The sequence below is a fragment of the Erinaceus europaeus genome, chromosome 1 (genome assembly GCF_950295315.1).
Source record: "Erinaceus europaeus chromosome 1, mEriEur2.1, whole genome shotgun sequence".
NCBI classification, from domain to species: domain Eukaryota; kingdom Metazoa; phylum Chordata; class Mammalia; order Eulipotyphla; family Erinaceidae; genus Erinaceus; species Erinaceus europaeus.
Window position 1 is genome coordinate 130,694,738 of NC_080162.1, and position 17,299 is coordinate 130,712,036.

At 35.3% G+C, this 17,299-nt stretch overlaps 1 protein-coding gene across 1 annotated transcript in view; it reads left to right on the plus strand.

Moving 5' to 3' along the window:
* Positions 1-17,299, plus strand: part of CSMD3 (CUB and Sushi multiple domains 3) — a 1,712,448-nt gene that overhangs the window by 175,918 nt on the left and 1,519,231 nt on the right. The window contains exon 2 of the mRNA XM_060195764.1: positions 3,361-3,583. Coding sequence (XP_060051747.1) covers positions 3,361-3,583 — 223 coding nt within the window. The remainder of the gene's footprint in view (positions 1-3,360; positions 3,584-17,299) is intronic.

Consider the following 17,299-nt stretch of genomic DNA (forward strand, 5'->3'; position numbering starts at 1 on the left):
TTTTCTGGATTTCTTTGGTGTCAGTTGTGATATCTCCGCTATCATTTACAATTCTATTTATTTGGGTCTTCTCCCCTTTTTTTAGTGAGTCTGGCTAGGGGTTTGTCAATATTGTTTAATCTTTCAAAAACCAACATTTGACTTCATTGATCTTTTGTATGGTTTTCTTATTTTCAATGTTTATTTCTGCTCTAAATTTAGTTATTTCCATCCCTCTGGCTGCTTTGGGGTCCCTTTGTTCTTCTTCCTCTAAGTCCTTAAGGTGTGCAGTAAGGTCATTTATTTGAGCTTTTTCTTGTTCTCTAATATGTGATTGTATGGCTATGAGTTTCCCTCTCAGTACTGCTTAAGCTGTGTCCCAAATATTTTGATAACTTGTGTCTTCGTTTTCTTTTTTTTTTTTTTGCAAGCATTTAATATCAGTATTTATCTTCTTTAAATATAATGGTAATACATGTGAAAATGGGATGATAAAGATTTTTTTAATTTAATTTAATTATTTATTTATTCCCTTTTGTTACCCTTGTTGTTGTATTGTTGTAGTTATTGTTGTTGATGTCGTCATTATTGGATATGACAGAGAGAAATGGAGAGAGGAGGGAAGAGAAAGATAGACACCTGCACACTTGCTTCACTGCTTGTGAAGCGACTCCCCTGCAGATGGGGAGCCAGGGGCTCAAACCAGAGTCCTTATGCCAGTCCTTGTGTTTTGTGCCACGTACACTTAACCTCTGTGCTACCGCCCAACTCCCAAAGATCTTATTTTTTCCAATGATAAGCTGAATCAATTCTTTAATTAGAAGGCTTTATATTTCATTAGATCTATTTTAAATTTTTATTTATTTAAGAAAGGAGACGTTAACAAAATCATAGGATGGGGGGGTACAACTCCACACAATTCCTGATACCCAATCTCTATATCCCACCCCCTCCCCAATAGCTTTCCCATTCTCTATCCCTCTGGGAGTATGGACCCAGGGTCGTTGTGGGTTGCAGAAGGTGGAAGGTCTGGCTTCTGTAATTGCTTCCCTGCTGAACATGGGAATTGACTGGTCGATCCATACTCCCAGTCTGCCTCTCTCTTTCCCTAATAGGGTGAGTCTCTGGGGAAGTGGAGCTCCAGGATGCATTGGTGGGGTCTTCAGTCCAGGGAAGCCTGGCCAGCATCCTGATGGCATCTGGAACCTGGTGGCTGAAAAGAGAGTTAACATACAAAGCCAAACAAATTGTTAAGTAATCATGGACCCAAAGGTTGGAATAGTGGAGATGAAGTGTTGGGAGGTACTCACTGCAAACTCTAGTGTACTACTGCTTTCAAGTATATATTTGCCCTGGTTTATAGATACTTGTGAACATATGCTCTATCTCTGGAACCTGGTCTATATCTAGGTTTTGGGACTTTGTTAGCAAGTGAACCACCTGGGATGGAATTAGAGAATACTATGAAAGGAAAGGTCTCACATAGTGATGAAGCTAAAGGGTTGTTGTTCCATACCTGAAGTCTCTGGACACCATCTGAAGTGAAGCATGCTGGGGTGGCACTCCTTGCATTGATTAGGTTGCGATCAGTGGATGCAATATTATTTGATAAGAATTGGGAGAAGCATGCGGGAAAGTGGGCCCTACCCTAGGGTCCCAGGACTGGGGGAAGTTTAGGCTCTATAGTGGAAATGTGAGGTTCCTGCTGTCTTAGGGCTCAAGAAGACAATGGATAGTTAATGTTATCATCACATTATTTGGTAATTGGGTTAACTTTGAAAAGTCCCTTTGTTAGACATACAATCAATTTTACCCCTCTCATATTAATTAAATAGTGATTTATATGACTACAATTTAATAGGTTTGTACATAAACACCATTCCCAGCACCAAAAGATTGTGTCCCATCCCACCCACCCACCCCCACTCCACCCCCCGCTGGCCCAAGAAGCCTCATGTCCACCCTCCCCCTCACTACAGACTTTTTTTAGAATAAGATGTATCTTGGATTGTTTGTCCTTATACCATTTTTTATTTTATTTATAAAATCAACGTACTGACAAGAACATAGGATAAGAGGGGTACAAGTCCACAAGATTCCAACCACGATTACTCCCTATCCCATCCCATCCCTTGAAAACTTTCCTATTCTTGATCCCTCTGGAATATGGACCCAGGATCACTATTGGGTGTAGAAGGTGGAAGGTCTGGCTTCTGTAATTACTTCCCTGTTGAACAGGAACATTCATTTTTTGAAGTAAAGAGCTTTATTTTAGTGTTCATAATCAAGGATACTTTCAGAGAACAAGAAACCTCACTACTCAGATAAGAAATCAACCCCATAGTGCAGGACTGAGTGTGTTGTTTATGTTTTTATTTATTTTAATAATATTTAATTTGTAATGAATAGTATGCCACAAGATTGTATGATTACAATGTATAGTTCTGCACCACACCCACCAACAAAGTTCTTGTATCCCCTACCTCCCACCTCCCAAAGATAATCAATCACCCAAGTCTGATAGTTTGCTTGCTTCAGTTTTGTTTGATTTTTTTTTTTTTTTGGCTAGTTCATGTAAATCAGATCTCTAAATTCCACATATAGAAAACACATGATAGTTGTCTTTAGTCTCTTATTTTGCTAAGCATAATTGCTGGGCCAGCCTGGGCTGCTACTCACTCAGTGACACCAGGGAGATGACTCATGAACAGAGCTCATAGTGGGGAGGCTTTTAAAGGTCAGATGGGGGGGGGGAGAGTCAGAAATGGAAATGGTTTGGGGAGGGTCTTAAGGGTAGAAAGAAGATAGATCAAAGGAATGAAATGGGTGTGGATCTTTCAGGCAAAACAATGATTATGTAGATAATAAGGGAGCAGGCCATAGTATCAGGAATGCAGGGTGCTTTGTGAGGCAGGGAGTCTGATAAGATGGGGCAAACCTTTGGAGTTATTCCTGTCCCTCCTTGCTCAACCTCTCCTTAGAGAGAGAGAGACTGACAGGAGAGACACACTCCTCAGGTCAAACCCTTCCAGGCTCTACCACATCCTCACAATTTCCTGACACATAATCACTGCCAGTTCCATCCATTTTGTCTCAAAGGACACCATATCATCTTTTTTGACTGCAGAGTAGTATTCCTTGGAATCTATATCCCATAACTTCTTTAGTCAGTCATGTGTTAATGGGTGTTTAGGCTGCTTCCACTATTTGGCTATTGTGAATAATGCATTTATGAACATAGGGGTGTATCTGTCCCTTCAAATTAGTGTCCACTGGATAAATGCCCAAGACTGGTATTGCTGAATCAGAGACTGCATATGTTTGAAAGCAAAAGCTGGGAGTGTTTATATAATTTTGATGTCTATTTGTTTTCTCTTGCAGGATTTATTTATACGTGTGGTGGAACTTTAAAAGGACTTAATGGCACTATAGAAAGCCCTGGTTTTCCATATGGATATCCAAATGGAGCAAACTGTACATGGGTAATTATAGCAGAAGAACGAAATAGAATACAAATTGTTTTTCAGTCATTTGCTCTAGAAGAAGAATATGACTACTTATCCTTATATGATGGACATCCTCATCCTACAAATTTTAGGACAAGGTAAGCACACACTTTAAATGGAAAGTTGAGAGAAATAGCCAGTGGATAAAAGTCACTTATTTTAAAGGTTTCTTTATAGTTCTTTATAGTTGTGGTGCAACTATAGCAAAATGAATCCCATCAATTATTGTGGAATTATATCTTAATTATCATGGAAATATACCATCCTAAGGACAAATTGATCTGTTTTCTCTAACTTAGTAATACTAGTATGTTATTTTTGAAAAAGTGAATGTCAATTTAACTGTAAACTCTTGACAGTGACTAAAGATATTTGTTTTTCTAAAGTACTAATCTCCAAGTTTCATTCTACATAATCACACATTTAAGAAAGTGAAAACATAACTTTTAATATCTTTTTTCTTTTTTAAATTTTTTAATTTATAAAAAGGAAACACTGAAAAAAACCATAGGATAAGAGGGATATAACTTTACACAGTTCCCACCTCCAAACTCTGTATCCCATTGCCTCCCCTGATAGCTTTCCTATTCTTTAATCCTCTGGGAGTATGAACTCAGGGTCATTATGGGATACAGAAGGTGGAAGATCTGGCTTCTGTAATTGCTTCCCTGCTGAACATGGTTATTGACAAGTCAATCCATACTCCCAGCCTGTCTCTCTCTTTCCTGGTGGGGTGGGGCTCTGGAGAAGCAGGACTCCAAGGACACATTGGTGGGGTCATCTGCCCAAGGAAGTCTGGTTGGCATCATGTTAGCATCTGGAACCTGGTAACTTAAAATTTTTTTAATATATAAAGCCAAACAAATTGTTGACTAATCATGAATCTAAGGGGAAGGATATTACAGATAAAGAGTTGGAGGGGTTCTCTATTTTGTAGATAGTTAGTAGTCCTATTTTACTACATTTTATTGTAAAAGTCATACATTATAAGAATTCATTACCCTCTATATATTTATGTTTAAGCCTCTGTGATTCTATTTCCCTAAGTTCTGTTATTATGCACTTCCCGTCACAGGAAGCAGATCATCAGCAGTAAGTTTTAGGATTTCATCAATCTTGCATAGTCTTTGACATGCATTTTTCCATTTAATTAAAGATGTGATGTATGTTAGTGTACAAATTGTTGAAATAGCGCGTCTAATACAGAAGGGAGAAAGGTGGGCCAAGAGGTACTATCTACATTATAGTATTAGGTATTTAATTCACCAGCTCTTTCAGCAATCCCCAACACCACTTTAAAAGGTTAAGACGGTAATCATAACAAGGATGCTTCCTGTCTCTTTCACATATTCCCTTTAATAGTTCATGAGAAGTTGTGTGTGACTTCTGCATGAATATATAACTTTTAATGTTTATTGATTTATTGAAATGTCTGTTTAGTTATTTTATTTGAAAGAAAGGAAAATTTGAGAGGAAAGGGGAACAGAAAGGGAGAGGCAGAGAAACATCTGCAGCCCTGCTTCACTGCTCCTTAAGCTTTTCCCGTGTAGCTGATGACTGGGGGTTTGTACCCTGGTGTTTACCCACTGTAATGTGTGTGCACAGCCAGGTGCTCTACTGCCTGGCCCAAAGATAAGATGGTTTTGGTGCATATGTAAGCATATTCCGTATGTCATTTGAGAAATAATTTAGTTGTTTCAAACTAAGTTTTTTTTCTTCTGATTGTTCAAAATAAATTTCATCTTTTGTGCAGACACAAAATGTTTTAAGCATACATAAAGTGACTGGTATATAATTATTGCCCCATAGGCATGAAAAAGTAATTTAGCAATTTTGTTTCCTTTCCCAATATAATTATTCTTTAACCCTGCCTTTGTTAATAGTTTTCATTTTAAAAGTACTTTAGCACTTTCCAACAGGGATTTTAACAAAGACATTATTAGAATTACTTTTTCAGCCTTAATACAAAGTTCTGAACCTACACTACAGAATCTTTTTTTTTTTTTTTATCATAATGCACCTTCTCCATCCTCTTTCTTTCAAATTAATTATTTAAAAAAATAGTAAAGCTGAGGATCAGGCAGTAGCACAGTGAGTTAAGCGCTCGTGTGGCAAAGCGTAAGGACCAGCATAAGGATCCTGGTTCAAGCCCCTGGTTCCCCACCTGCAGGGGAGTCGCTTCACAGGCAGTGAAGCAGGTCTGCAGGTGTCTATCTTTCTCTCCCTCCTCTGTCTTCCCCTCTTTTCTCCACTTCTCTCTGTCCTATCCTACAACAACAACATCAATAGCAATGATAATAATCACCACAACAATGGTAAAACAACCAGAGTAACAAAAGGGAAAAAAATGGCCTCCAGGAGCAGTGGATTCGTGGTGCAGGCACCGAGCCCTGGCAGTAACCCTGGAGGCAGAAAAAAAAGAAAGAAAATAAAATAAATTAAAAATTAATTAAAAAATAGGAAAGCTATCAGTAGAGGGAATGGGACATGGAGTTCAGGTGGCGGGAATTGTGTGGAATTGTACCCCTCTTATCCTATGGTTTTGTCATTGTCAGTGTTTCCATTTTATAAATAAAATCTTAAAAAAAATAGGTCACTAGATTGATTACTGGTACAGTTCTACACAAACACTTTTTTGACAAGTGTTCATTTAGAATATTTCTAGTCTTCTTTTTTCCTGCTATATTCTTATTACATATGCTATTACAGACTTTCAGTCAAACTACAAATTTTAATCTATTTCCAGTAAAATATAGAACTTTCTGTGCATGAGCTACACAGTTCCAGACTCAAGTACAATGAACAGACTCAAGTACCATGAACAGCACTGGGAGAGCTTCTTGTATGATATAGGGGTGTTGTGTGGTCTCTCCCCCGCTTCTTCTTCTCATAAATCTCTCTTCCACTGTTTCTCTATCTCTCAAAAAAAGTAAAGTATGAAGGATCAGTAGCATAAGAAATTCAGTACATATACTGAGTGGCAAATACATCTGACAGTGTTGTTCTACCATCATTGGCTGTGTCATTAAAAGCTGAATGTTGGGTGGAGGGTAGATAGCATAATGGTTATGCAAACAGATCCTCATGCCTGAGACTCCAAAGGCCCAGATTCAATCCCCCGCACCACCATAAACCAAAACTGAACAGTGTTCTGGTTAAAAAAAAAAAAAAGCTGAATGTCATCCTTTGTAAATCCCTAGGAGAGAGACTGACAGGTCATAAGGTAGGTTCATTTCTACAGTTCTGTTGAATCTCCAGACTGTTTTTTCATAGGGACTGGACCAATTTACATTCCCACCACAAAAGAAAATTCCTTTCCCACCATAAACTCTCCAATAGTTGGTGTTTGTGTCTTTTCATTTTTATATAAATTTTATTAATTTTACTGAGGGCTAGTGGCTTATAATATATTCTTTAACACATAGGCACAACCTCTCATCTTCCCTTGACAGATATCGATAAAAAATAACAGGACTGTCCAATGTCCCTTCAAACTGTCCCTTCCCTCCTGCCCCAGAGTCCTTTGCTTTGGTGCAATACTCTACACCCAGCAAAGTTTCACATATATTTTCTCCAATTCTTCATTGTTCTTAAGTTTCTGTCTTTTCTAATTTATGACACACAGGTTTAAAGTGGCATCTTGTTGTTTTTATTTGTTTTGAACTGATCATCACTGACTTTGAGTATTTTTCATGCCAGCCCTTTGAATTTCTTCTTTGAAGAAGCTTCTACCTGTATCTTTTCCCATTTTCCAATGGTGCTGTTTATCTTTTTATTGTGGAGTTTTAGGATTTGTTTGTGTAGTTTGGTTATAAGTATTTTGTCCAGTGTATGAAACATAAAGATCTTCTCCCAGTCTCTGTTGGGGGGGTCTCTTTTGTAATTTTTCTTTTTTCTTTTAACTCATTGAAACTTTAGACAGTAAATTAAAATATATTCTATAATATAGTCATTACTCTTCTGAGGATATATCAAATGGAAGCATATAACTCATCCAAAAAGATCTATGTACACCTATATTCGTAGCAGCACAGTTTGAATGCAATAGCCCGACTTGGAGATAACATAGGGATTCAATGGCAGATGAGTGGCTAAGAAAGTTGTTATACACAAGTAGAACCTGAACTGGAATTGGCATGTTGCAACAAAGTAAAAGACTCTGGGGTGGCTGGGGGGCGGGGAGAATACAGGTCCAAAAAGGATGACAGAGGTCCTAGTGGGGTTTGTATTGTTATATGGAAAACTGGGAAATGTTATGCATGTAGAAACTACTGTATTTACTGTTAAATGTAAAACATTAATTCCCATTAAAAAATTTGGAAACATTAAAAAAAAAGAAAGTTGTTATAAACATACACAGTGGAATACTATTCAGCTGTTAAAAGTAATCAAGTTATTTCCTTAGCTTCATCTTAGATGAGATTGAAGGAACCATGGTAAATGAGATAAGCCAAAAAGAGAAAGCTGCATACCAGATGATCTCACTCATAGGAAGAATTTATCAGGACAAAAGGAAAAGTACAGAGTAAAACTTGGAATGAGTTTGGTGGAGGGCAAAGGAAATGACTTGATCACTTTTAACAGCTGAATAGCATTCTGAGCTCTTTCTCCTGGACAGTTGGTCTATGTGTTTTTCTTCCAGTACCAATATATTTGAATACAATAGTTTTTGAAATCTAGTTTGACATCAGGAGGTGTGATGCTTCCAGATTGTATCATCTAATTGCAGGTATCTTCATTGATTCTGTGCTTTTTGTGGTCTTCATATTAAGTTTAAGATAAATTTTTCTCATTCTGTGAAAAGCACTCTGGTAATTTTAATACATATTGCATTGAATTTATAGACTGTGGAATAATAATAATTTAATAATAGTAAATATTATGATCCATTAGCCTATGATACATTTAATTAATTTATTTTTTAATGTTTTTACATTTTTATATTTATTCCCTTTTGTTGCCCTTGTTTTATTGTTGTAATTATTATTGTTATTGATGTCCTTGTTGGATAGGACAGGGAGAAATCGAGAGAGGACGGGAAGACAGAGAGGGAGAAAGACAGACACCAGCAGACCTGCTTCACCGCTTGTGAAGCGGCTCCCCTGCATGTGGGGAGCTGGTGGTTCTAACCGGGATCCTTATGTTGGTCCTTGAGCTTTGCGCCAGGTGTGCTTAACCCGCTGGGCTACCGCCCAACTCCCTAATTTATTTATTTTTCTAAACTTATATCATCAAAGTCTTTACAGTTTTCAATCCAGAGATCTTTTACTTCCTTGATTAATTAATTCTGAAGTATTTTATTATTCTTATGTCATTATTCAGGTTATTATTTGCTCATATGTTTTTAGGTGATTCATTGTTGGCCTGTAATCCCCAATTTCAATACAGAAAATCTCTTGAGAACTGGTGGCGGCACACCTGGCTAAGTACATGTATTACCATGTGCAGTGGTCTGGGTGCAAAACTCCAGGCCCCAGTTGCAAGGAAAAAGATTCACAAGTGGTGAAGCATTACCACGGTGATCTCTCCGTGTCTCTATCCCTCTTTATGCCCCTTCCCTTTCAATTTTTCTCTGTTCTATAAAATAAAATAAGTCAAATTTTGAAAGAAAATCTGATATGATAATGATATGATAATTAAAAAGAGAAAATATCTCTTCATTTTGTAACTAATGACACTCATTTTTTGTTAATCTTGTGTAATTTTAGTTGTTCCTTAAAGAGGATAATATACATTCAGTTTCACCTAATGTTATCTAGGACAATATAACTATTACATCTCAGACATTTAAAATTAGAGACCAAACAAGCACTTATGAAGTACAACACTATTAACTTAAACAAATAGATTTTCAAAAATTAAATAATACTAGCACACAGAAATCAAATTAAATACTTCAAAAATATACCAAAATTTAATTGATTATAAATCTTATGATTATATGTATTGAGAAAACAAAGAATCAACTAGAACTATATAGAACAAAATATAATTTAATGTTGTAACCAGTGTCATAAATCATCATTAGAATAATTTCAAGATATATTACAAATATCAGAAAAGTATCAATTTATTAATGTAAATTTATTAACTACTATACATATTCTCAATAATTAAAGCTTGTGATGAATGACCCCTTGGGAATTTGTATTTTATGACTATTTGTAATAAATGTATACTTTGTTTATCATAGTTATTAAATATAATTCATTAATATAGTTTTTTTCTACAAACTTTTATCTCTGTTGTAATTGAATATTGATTAGTTGACACAGTTATTTTTCTCACTTCTGTAAGAGAGAAATATAAGAGCTACAATATAGCCTGTCATATTTTTTCTTTCACAAACTCTCTGGATTCTACACATAGCCATAGGCTTCACAAACATAAGGCACATAAAATTTAAGGAATGGTGACAGGAGTGAATAAAATAAAATCATTTGTAGCTTGAATTCCTGCTTATATAATTGCTAGACCGTAATTCCTTCAGAAAATATTGGCAATGTTCCCCCACAAATGTTCATAAGGAATCATTATATTTCTCTTCTTACATGGTTAATCTTGTCTTATTTCTTTTCTGTTTTGCTCTCTGAATTTCCTATAGAATTCTCAATTACTCATGTTAAAATCCATACACTTCTGCTCTGGGAGGTGGCACAGTGGATAAAACTTAGACACTTCTTAGTGTATGCTTTCAAAATAGCATATTACATTTTCTTTCTTGTAGGCATAATATTGAAGTAGAAGATGACATATCATGAAAATATCTTTAAAAATTTGTTAGATCAGGGGCTGAGGGATGGCACGTATCAGCTGAATACCAACATGTTAAAATGTGTAAGGGCCCAGTTCAAATCTCAGGTCCTCAGTCACAGGGAAGTAAGTTTCCTGAGTGATGAAGCAGTGCTGCAGGTATTTTTCTTCCTCCTCACCTCCTTCTTCGCTTTCAATTATCTCTGTATCTATCCTATAAATAAAATAAAAAGCTAGGACATAGGAACAAAAGATAAACTGTACACTTAATGGTAGTAGGTATGTGTATCATTTGCATATATAATATTAACTGTACATTCTATAAATAAACATGAAAACACTATGATTTTCTTATTACCTGTAGAATTGCTGAGATCATTGTAGTATATCTTCAGCACTGTAGTATATCTTGAGTTCAAGTAATATAATGCCTCCAGTTTTGTTCCTTTATTTATTTTTTTTTCAGATTGCTTTGCCAATCCTGGGGATTTTTTTGATTCCAGATACATTTTTGTATTTTTTTTCTATTCCTTTAAAGAAGTTCATTGATACTTTGATGGGGATGGTTTTAAATCTGGGTCTGGCTTTGGGCAGGATGATCATTTTGAAGATGTTAATTCCTCCAATCCATGAGCATGGGATGTTTTTCCATTTTTTGGCATTTTTATATCCTTCAAGAGTGATCCACAGCTTTCAGTGGATACGTTCTTTACTTCCTTGGTTACCTGTATTCCCAAATACTTGACTTTTTTTTCTGCTGTTGTAGTGAAGAAGACTGATTTCTATATATTTTCTTCTGTTTTCGGTACTTGTTTAGAGGAATGTCATTGATTTTTTTTTTTTTTTTTGCATTTTGGCATTATAACCTGCCACTTTACTATATTGTTCTATTATATCCATGAGTTTCCTATTGGACTATTTAGGATTTCGCATCTGTACAATCATGTCATCTGCAAACAGGGACCGTTTAACTTCTTTTCTTCCAATCTATATTCCTTGTATCCTTTCTCTTTCCTGATTGTTATGCTGGGACTTCCAAAGCTATGTTGAACATTAGCAGTGATAATAGGTAGCCTAGCCTTGTACCTAAATGAAAAAGAAAAGCTTTCAATTTCTTACCATTGTGTATGATGTTGGCTATTAGTTTACTGTATAAATTCAACTAATTTGAGGATTTTCCTTTTGATACCCATTTTTTTTTTTAATGGTTTGGTCATGAAATGATGTTGGACCTTGTAAAAGGCTTTCTCTGCATCTGTTGATATAATCATGTGATTTTTGATTTTATGTTTGTTGATGTGGTGCATCACATTTATTTATTTATTTATTTATATTGAACATGCCTTGCATCCCTGGGATAAAATCTGGATCATGGTGCATGATCTTCTTAATGTTTTGCTGTATGCAGTTGACTAGAATTTTGTTGAATATTTTGGCATCTGAACTTATCAGGGACATTTGTCTGTAGTTTCTTTTGTTGTTGTTGTTGTTGTTGCATCCTTCTCTGCTTTAGACATTAGTGTGATGTTGGCTTTGTAATAGGTATGGGGGATAATTCCTGTGTCTTAGATATTTGGGGAGAGCTTGAAGAGTATTGGTAGTAGTTCTTCTCTCTTTCTTTATTTATTATTTTTATTTCTTTTGGGGGAATTAATGTTTTACATTCAACAGTAAATACAATAGTTTGTGCATGCATAACATTCCCCAGTTTCCCATATAACAATACAACCCCCACTAGGTCTTTAAAGGTTTTATAGAGTTCATTTCTAAATGCAACTGAGCCTGGGCTCACAGCAATTCCTCTCCTGAGGATTTACCCAAAGGAAACAGAAGAAATCTATGTATACCTGTGTTCATAGCACCACAGTTTGTAATTGCCAGAAGCAACTCAGATGTCTGACATCAGATGAATGGCTAGAAAAACTGTGACATATAGATAGATAGATAGATAGATAGATAGATAGATAGATAGATAGATAGATAGATAGATACTACTCAGCTATTAAATATGATAAAGTAGTTTTCTTTGCATCTTCTTGTATGAACTGGGGGACATCATGTTGATTGAGATATGCCAAAAAGAGAAAGACAAATACCAAATGATCTCACTAAGTAGTGGGGCCTAATAAATTTATATGGGGAAGGAGAGCACAGTGGAAATATTGACTGAACAGTATTGCGGTATTGCCTAGTAGAGGACTTTGGGGAAAGTTGGGGAGGGAGCAGAGGAAGAAAAATATTGAGGCCGAGTCCAAAATGAAATTGTACGCATGTGTCAATGAACTCACTGTCAAGCATTAGCCCCCTCAATAAGAAGATAAAAAAGAATTAATGAGATCTAATAGCAATGTAGATTTTGCAGTTTACCCAACTGTGACCTTTGTAATAAAAGTCTTGTGTAGAAAATACAAGACTCAGAAACAGATGCTAATTTTTCCCTTTTTAACAAATTTAAATAAGATGCTATATTATAGTTTGAACCCTCCCCTCCAACTTTAATTTAGTAAAAATGTAATTCATCACTATAGGGCATGCAAGTAAATGAAAATAAAGTCAGTTAAATTTTTTGTAGCACCATAGGCAGCTAATGACTCTTCTCTTAGGATATTATCCTTATTTTGGAGCATTCAAATTAATGTTTAGATAGATTTCAAGGACACATGATATTTCTACTTCTTTTTGCTAATATAAAAGAGCCTTTCAAGTCTGAGTAAGGCAAGGATTGAAGTGTATACAAATCATTTGTTGTTTATACTAGGAATGTTGCCAAAAAAGAATTGAGGTGGCTTTTAGTGAGGAGAGAAACGACTAAATTAAACCATTAAAACAGGGATTAAGATTTAAAAAGTATCAACAGTAAGCTGTTGATAAATGTACTGTTCCATGTATGTAGAAAATAGTTCATTGCGGAGGAGGGATCTGTATTAATTAGAAAAGCAGGATTTTTGTGCTGGGATGACACCTCATCTGGGCTGGTGCCTGCTTTGTCACTCAGTCAGTCCAGACCTCAGCATCACATTTGCTACACTGTGGAAACTACTTTTTTTTCTGCTTCCATTTTCCTTTGTTTCTCTGTCTTTCCTTTTCTATGTAAAACAATTGGCTCAGAGAAGTGAAAGCCTGATGATGACAAAAGAAATACTCAACATTTTCAAAATATGCACTCTCAGGTTACTTATATGTAATTATCATAACATGATTCCAGAAAGTCTTCTAATACCATTATACATATAAAAAAATTAAATTTAAGAAATAGCAGTAATTTCCCCAAGATCTCAAAATTAAATTATCAAGAGACTAAAGTTTTTAATCTAACTAGATTAGAGCATAGCTCATCACTTACACTGATAACATTGTTACAGCTATACCATTTTTGGAGTTATAAAATTAGAAGATTTATTATAAACTAGACAACTGTAGAATCAGATAACCTTTACTGACTACTTAATAAAGTAGTTTTGCTAAATCTGAATTATAGTTTCCAGACCATCAAAAGGGAAAGGTATATATAGTTAAAAATCAATGAATAATATATATATAGCACCTGAGCCAGTGAGCTAGCATAAGAGTAGTATCCAGTGAGGGGATGGAATAGGAAGTTCTGGTGGTGGGAATTGTGTAGAGTTGTATCCTTCTTATCCTATGGTTTTGTCAGTGTTTCTGCTTTATAAATAAAATTTTTTTAAAAAGGGTGCTTATGAGGGCAGGGGTAGATAGCATAATGGTTTTGCAAAGAGGCTCCCATGCCTGAAGCTCCAAAGTCCCAGGTTTAATCCCTAGTACCACCATACATCAGAGCTGAAGAGTTCTCTGATAAAAAAGGGGGGTTTGCTTATGATAACGTTCCTGTGGATGTGACCAGAGATAGCAGGGAGAGGGCTCTACTAGATGCCTAAGTCCACTGTATCTATTGGGGAATCCTGGAATTCCCTAAGAACCCAGGTGATGGAGTGGCCTGGTAGTAACCAAAAAATCCACCATTAAATCAGCCAGTCTCTTACCCTGTAACAAAAACAAACAAACAAAAAAATAGTATCCAGGACTTGTATACAGAAAGTTTCAAATCCAATCCAAATTCCACCATCTTAAAGCAAAGCAGTGCACTGCTCTCTCCCTCTCTCTCTCTCCTTTTCTCTCTCTCCTCTCTCTCTCTCTCTTTCTCTCTTACTGTTTCATAAAGGCAAATAAAAATTAATAAAAATAAAGTTAATCACTTTCTTGTGGTTTTGATACAATATGCATCGAAGGCAAATTTCTGTCATACATAAGAATCACTCCTTCATATTCAATTTCAAAGATTTAAAAACCAATATAATTATTTCCAAAATAATCTTTTCCACTAAACACAGATTTAAACATACTGATGTTTGAAAACAGAAGTCTTCACAAATGTTTAAATAAAAATAAAGACTAGGCATCAGGTGGTGGTACCATCACCTGGTTGAATGCACAGAGCACAAGAACCAGTTTCAAGCCCCCAGTCCCCACCAGCAAGGGAAAAGCTTTTGAGTGGTGAAGCAATGCTGCAGGTGACTCTCTGTATCTCTCCCTCTCTATCTCTTCCTACCCTCTTGATTTCTGTGTCTATCTAATAAATAAAGATAATAATTTTTAATATAGACTAAAAGAATACTCATTTATTTTGTGGCAAGAATTGACCCATAGCTTTACCACTTATCTACTTCTGAGTCTTAAGTCTGTATAAGTTTTTAAAACCTGTTAGATGTAAATAACAGCAAGGACAGTTGATTACACACACTTTGGGGCAAGAGGAGAAAAAATAATGTTAAACTGAAACTTTGGAGAATGCATTGGAACTGGAAAAGAAATTATGTATGCCTTCTGGCAGGTCTGGACACTCAAGTACACACATCAGGAAGGTTAGAAAGAAGAGACAGAGGGGAATGTAAAAGCCTGAGGTAATGGAAGAGGAAGCTAAATCTAGTGTCTTATAAATAATGTGACAAAACTTGCATTAAACTTGAGGGAAGTTGACCTCGTTATCTGATTATGTATTAACTGTGTCCATTTTACTGACATTACTTAACAAAATTACACATAAGTAAAATTTTTATATCAGTCAAGAAACTGTTATTAAAACAATTTGCATATTTGTACAATTTGTAAATTTCCATCATGAGATAAAAGTGTGTGAGAAGATAAAATACTATGTACAAGGACCTGGGTTCAAGCTCCTGGACCCCAACTTCAAGGAGGAAGCTTCATGAGTGGTGAAGCAAGTCTGCAAGTATCTCTCTGTATCTCTCCCTCTCAACCTTCCCCATCCCTCTCAATTTCTCTCTGTTCCTATCCAATAAGAAAAATAAAATTAAAAAATAACTGCATTTTTAAAAAGAAAAATATGTCATTACCAAGAATAGACACAAAATAAATGCAAAGGTGTTTAATATAATCTGTTCTTGATCTTGAATCTATGTGAAGTCTTTGCAATTAAGGGAAACTTTATTTACCTTCTACCTCTAATATTGACTATAACTAGTTTAATCTAAATATTCACTATAATTTGCTTAATGAGTAGGTAAAAATGTACTACATACTTGAATAAAATATTTTAATATTGTGTTTGGTCCAGCTTAATCAGTATTTTCCAGGACTACTTATTGGACTGAAATATCCTTGCAATCTAATTTACTATTGTATAAAATTGCTAGGCACATTTTTTAATTTCAGTTCTTGTAGGCAATTTAATGTGGTTTATGATCTAAATTGTGATTCTGGATTGTTATTTTATCTATAGGTGATAGAAACAAAAAAATGCAATAATTCTAAGTGGACAATATAAAAAACACACTATGGTCAGAATTTACTATTGCAATGAAATTGTACTATTGGTATTATAATAAATCAGTTGTAGTACCATTTTTATAATCAATCAAATGTATATATCACCATATTTACATATATCCAAATACTTTATATTTAACACATAATCATATGGCCACAAGCTTAAATATATTTCAGTTTTTATAAAGAATATTATTATTATTTGTTGGAGTATCTCAAAAATGTCAGAACGATTCAGTCAAATAAAGATAGTTTGTTGTTTTACATTAAAGATTCCCTATCCTAATCTTCTACTTTGCTAATCAAAATTACTTAATACACATTTAAATGATATTTTCTGCACATGTAGATACTAACAATATTTACTTCTATCTACAAGTAAAATTGACCAGGGTTCATCCTTCTGTTTTTAGCTAATCTCAACTAACATGATTCCTACAAATTCCACCCAAGGTGAAATGAAAATGATGAAAGCTCACTGACATATGGAATTTAAGAAACAAGGAGAGAAAGGGAAAATGGGAGGGAGGGGGCGATAGCACAGCGGGTTAAGCACACATGGCAGGAAGTGCAAGTATGGGCCTAAAAATCCCAGTAACCCCAGGCTCCCCACCTGCAGGGGGGTCGCTTCACCAAGTGTGAAGCAGGTCTGCCCCTGTCTTTGTGTCTTTCCCCTATCGGTCTTCCCCTCCTCTCTCCATTTCTCTCTGGCCTCTCCAACAACAATGGCAACAATAATAATGACAACAATGATAAACAACAAGGGCAACAAAAATAGCATCCAGGAACAATGGATTAATAGGGCAGGTACCGAGCTTCAGCGATAACCCTGGAGGCAAAAAATAAAATAAATTAAAATAATAGTTTTTAAAAAACGGAGGGAAAACAGAAGATAAAACTTGTACTGGGTGTGGTGTACTGAAAAAATGTTACGATAATTTTCAAATCCTGGTTTCAATAAAGTTGTCTTAGTTCTTATATAATTACCCAGTTCCTTATTTTTCTCTTTCAATTTCTAAAAATAAACACTCTTTAACAAGGTGAATGTCATTTACACTATAAACTCATTTCTTTCACAGCTAAAATTCTTAATAATCAATATGTCCTCTTTTCCTATCTCCATTAATCATCACTGAAATTGATTTATCACCATAATGATGTCACTCAGGGCAAAGTGGTTTTCTGATTGCCAGATCACATTAACTTTGTATGCCATAATAATTTGGAAAAATCTGATCAAACTCATCAAAAATAGC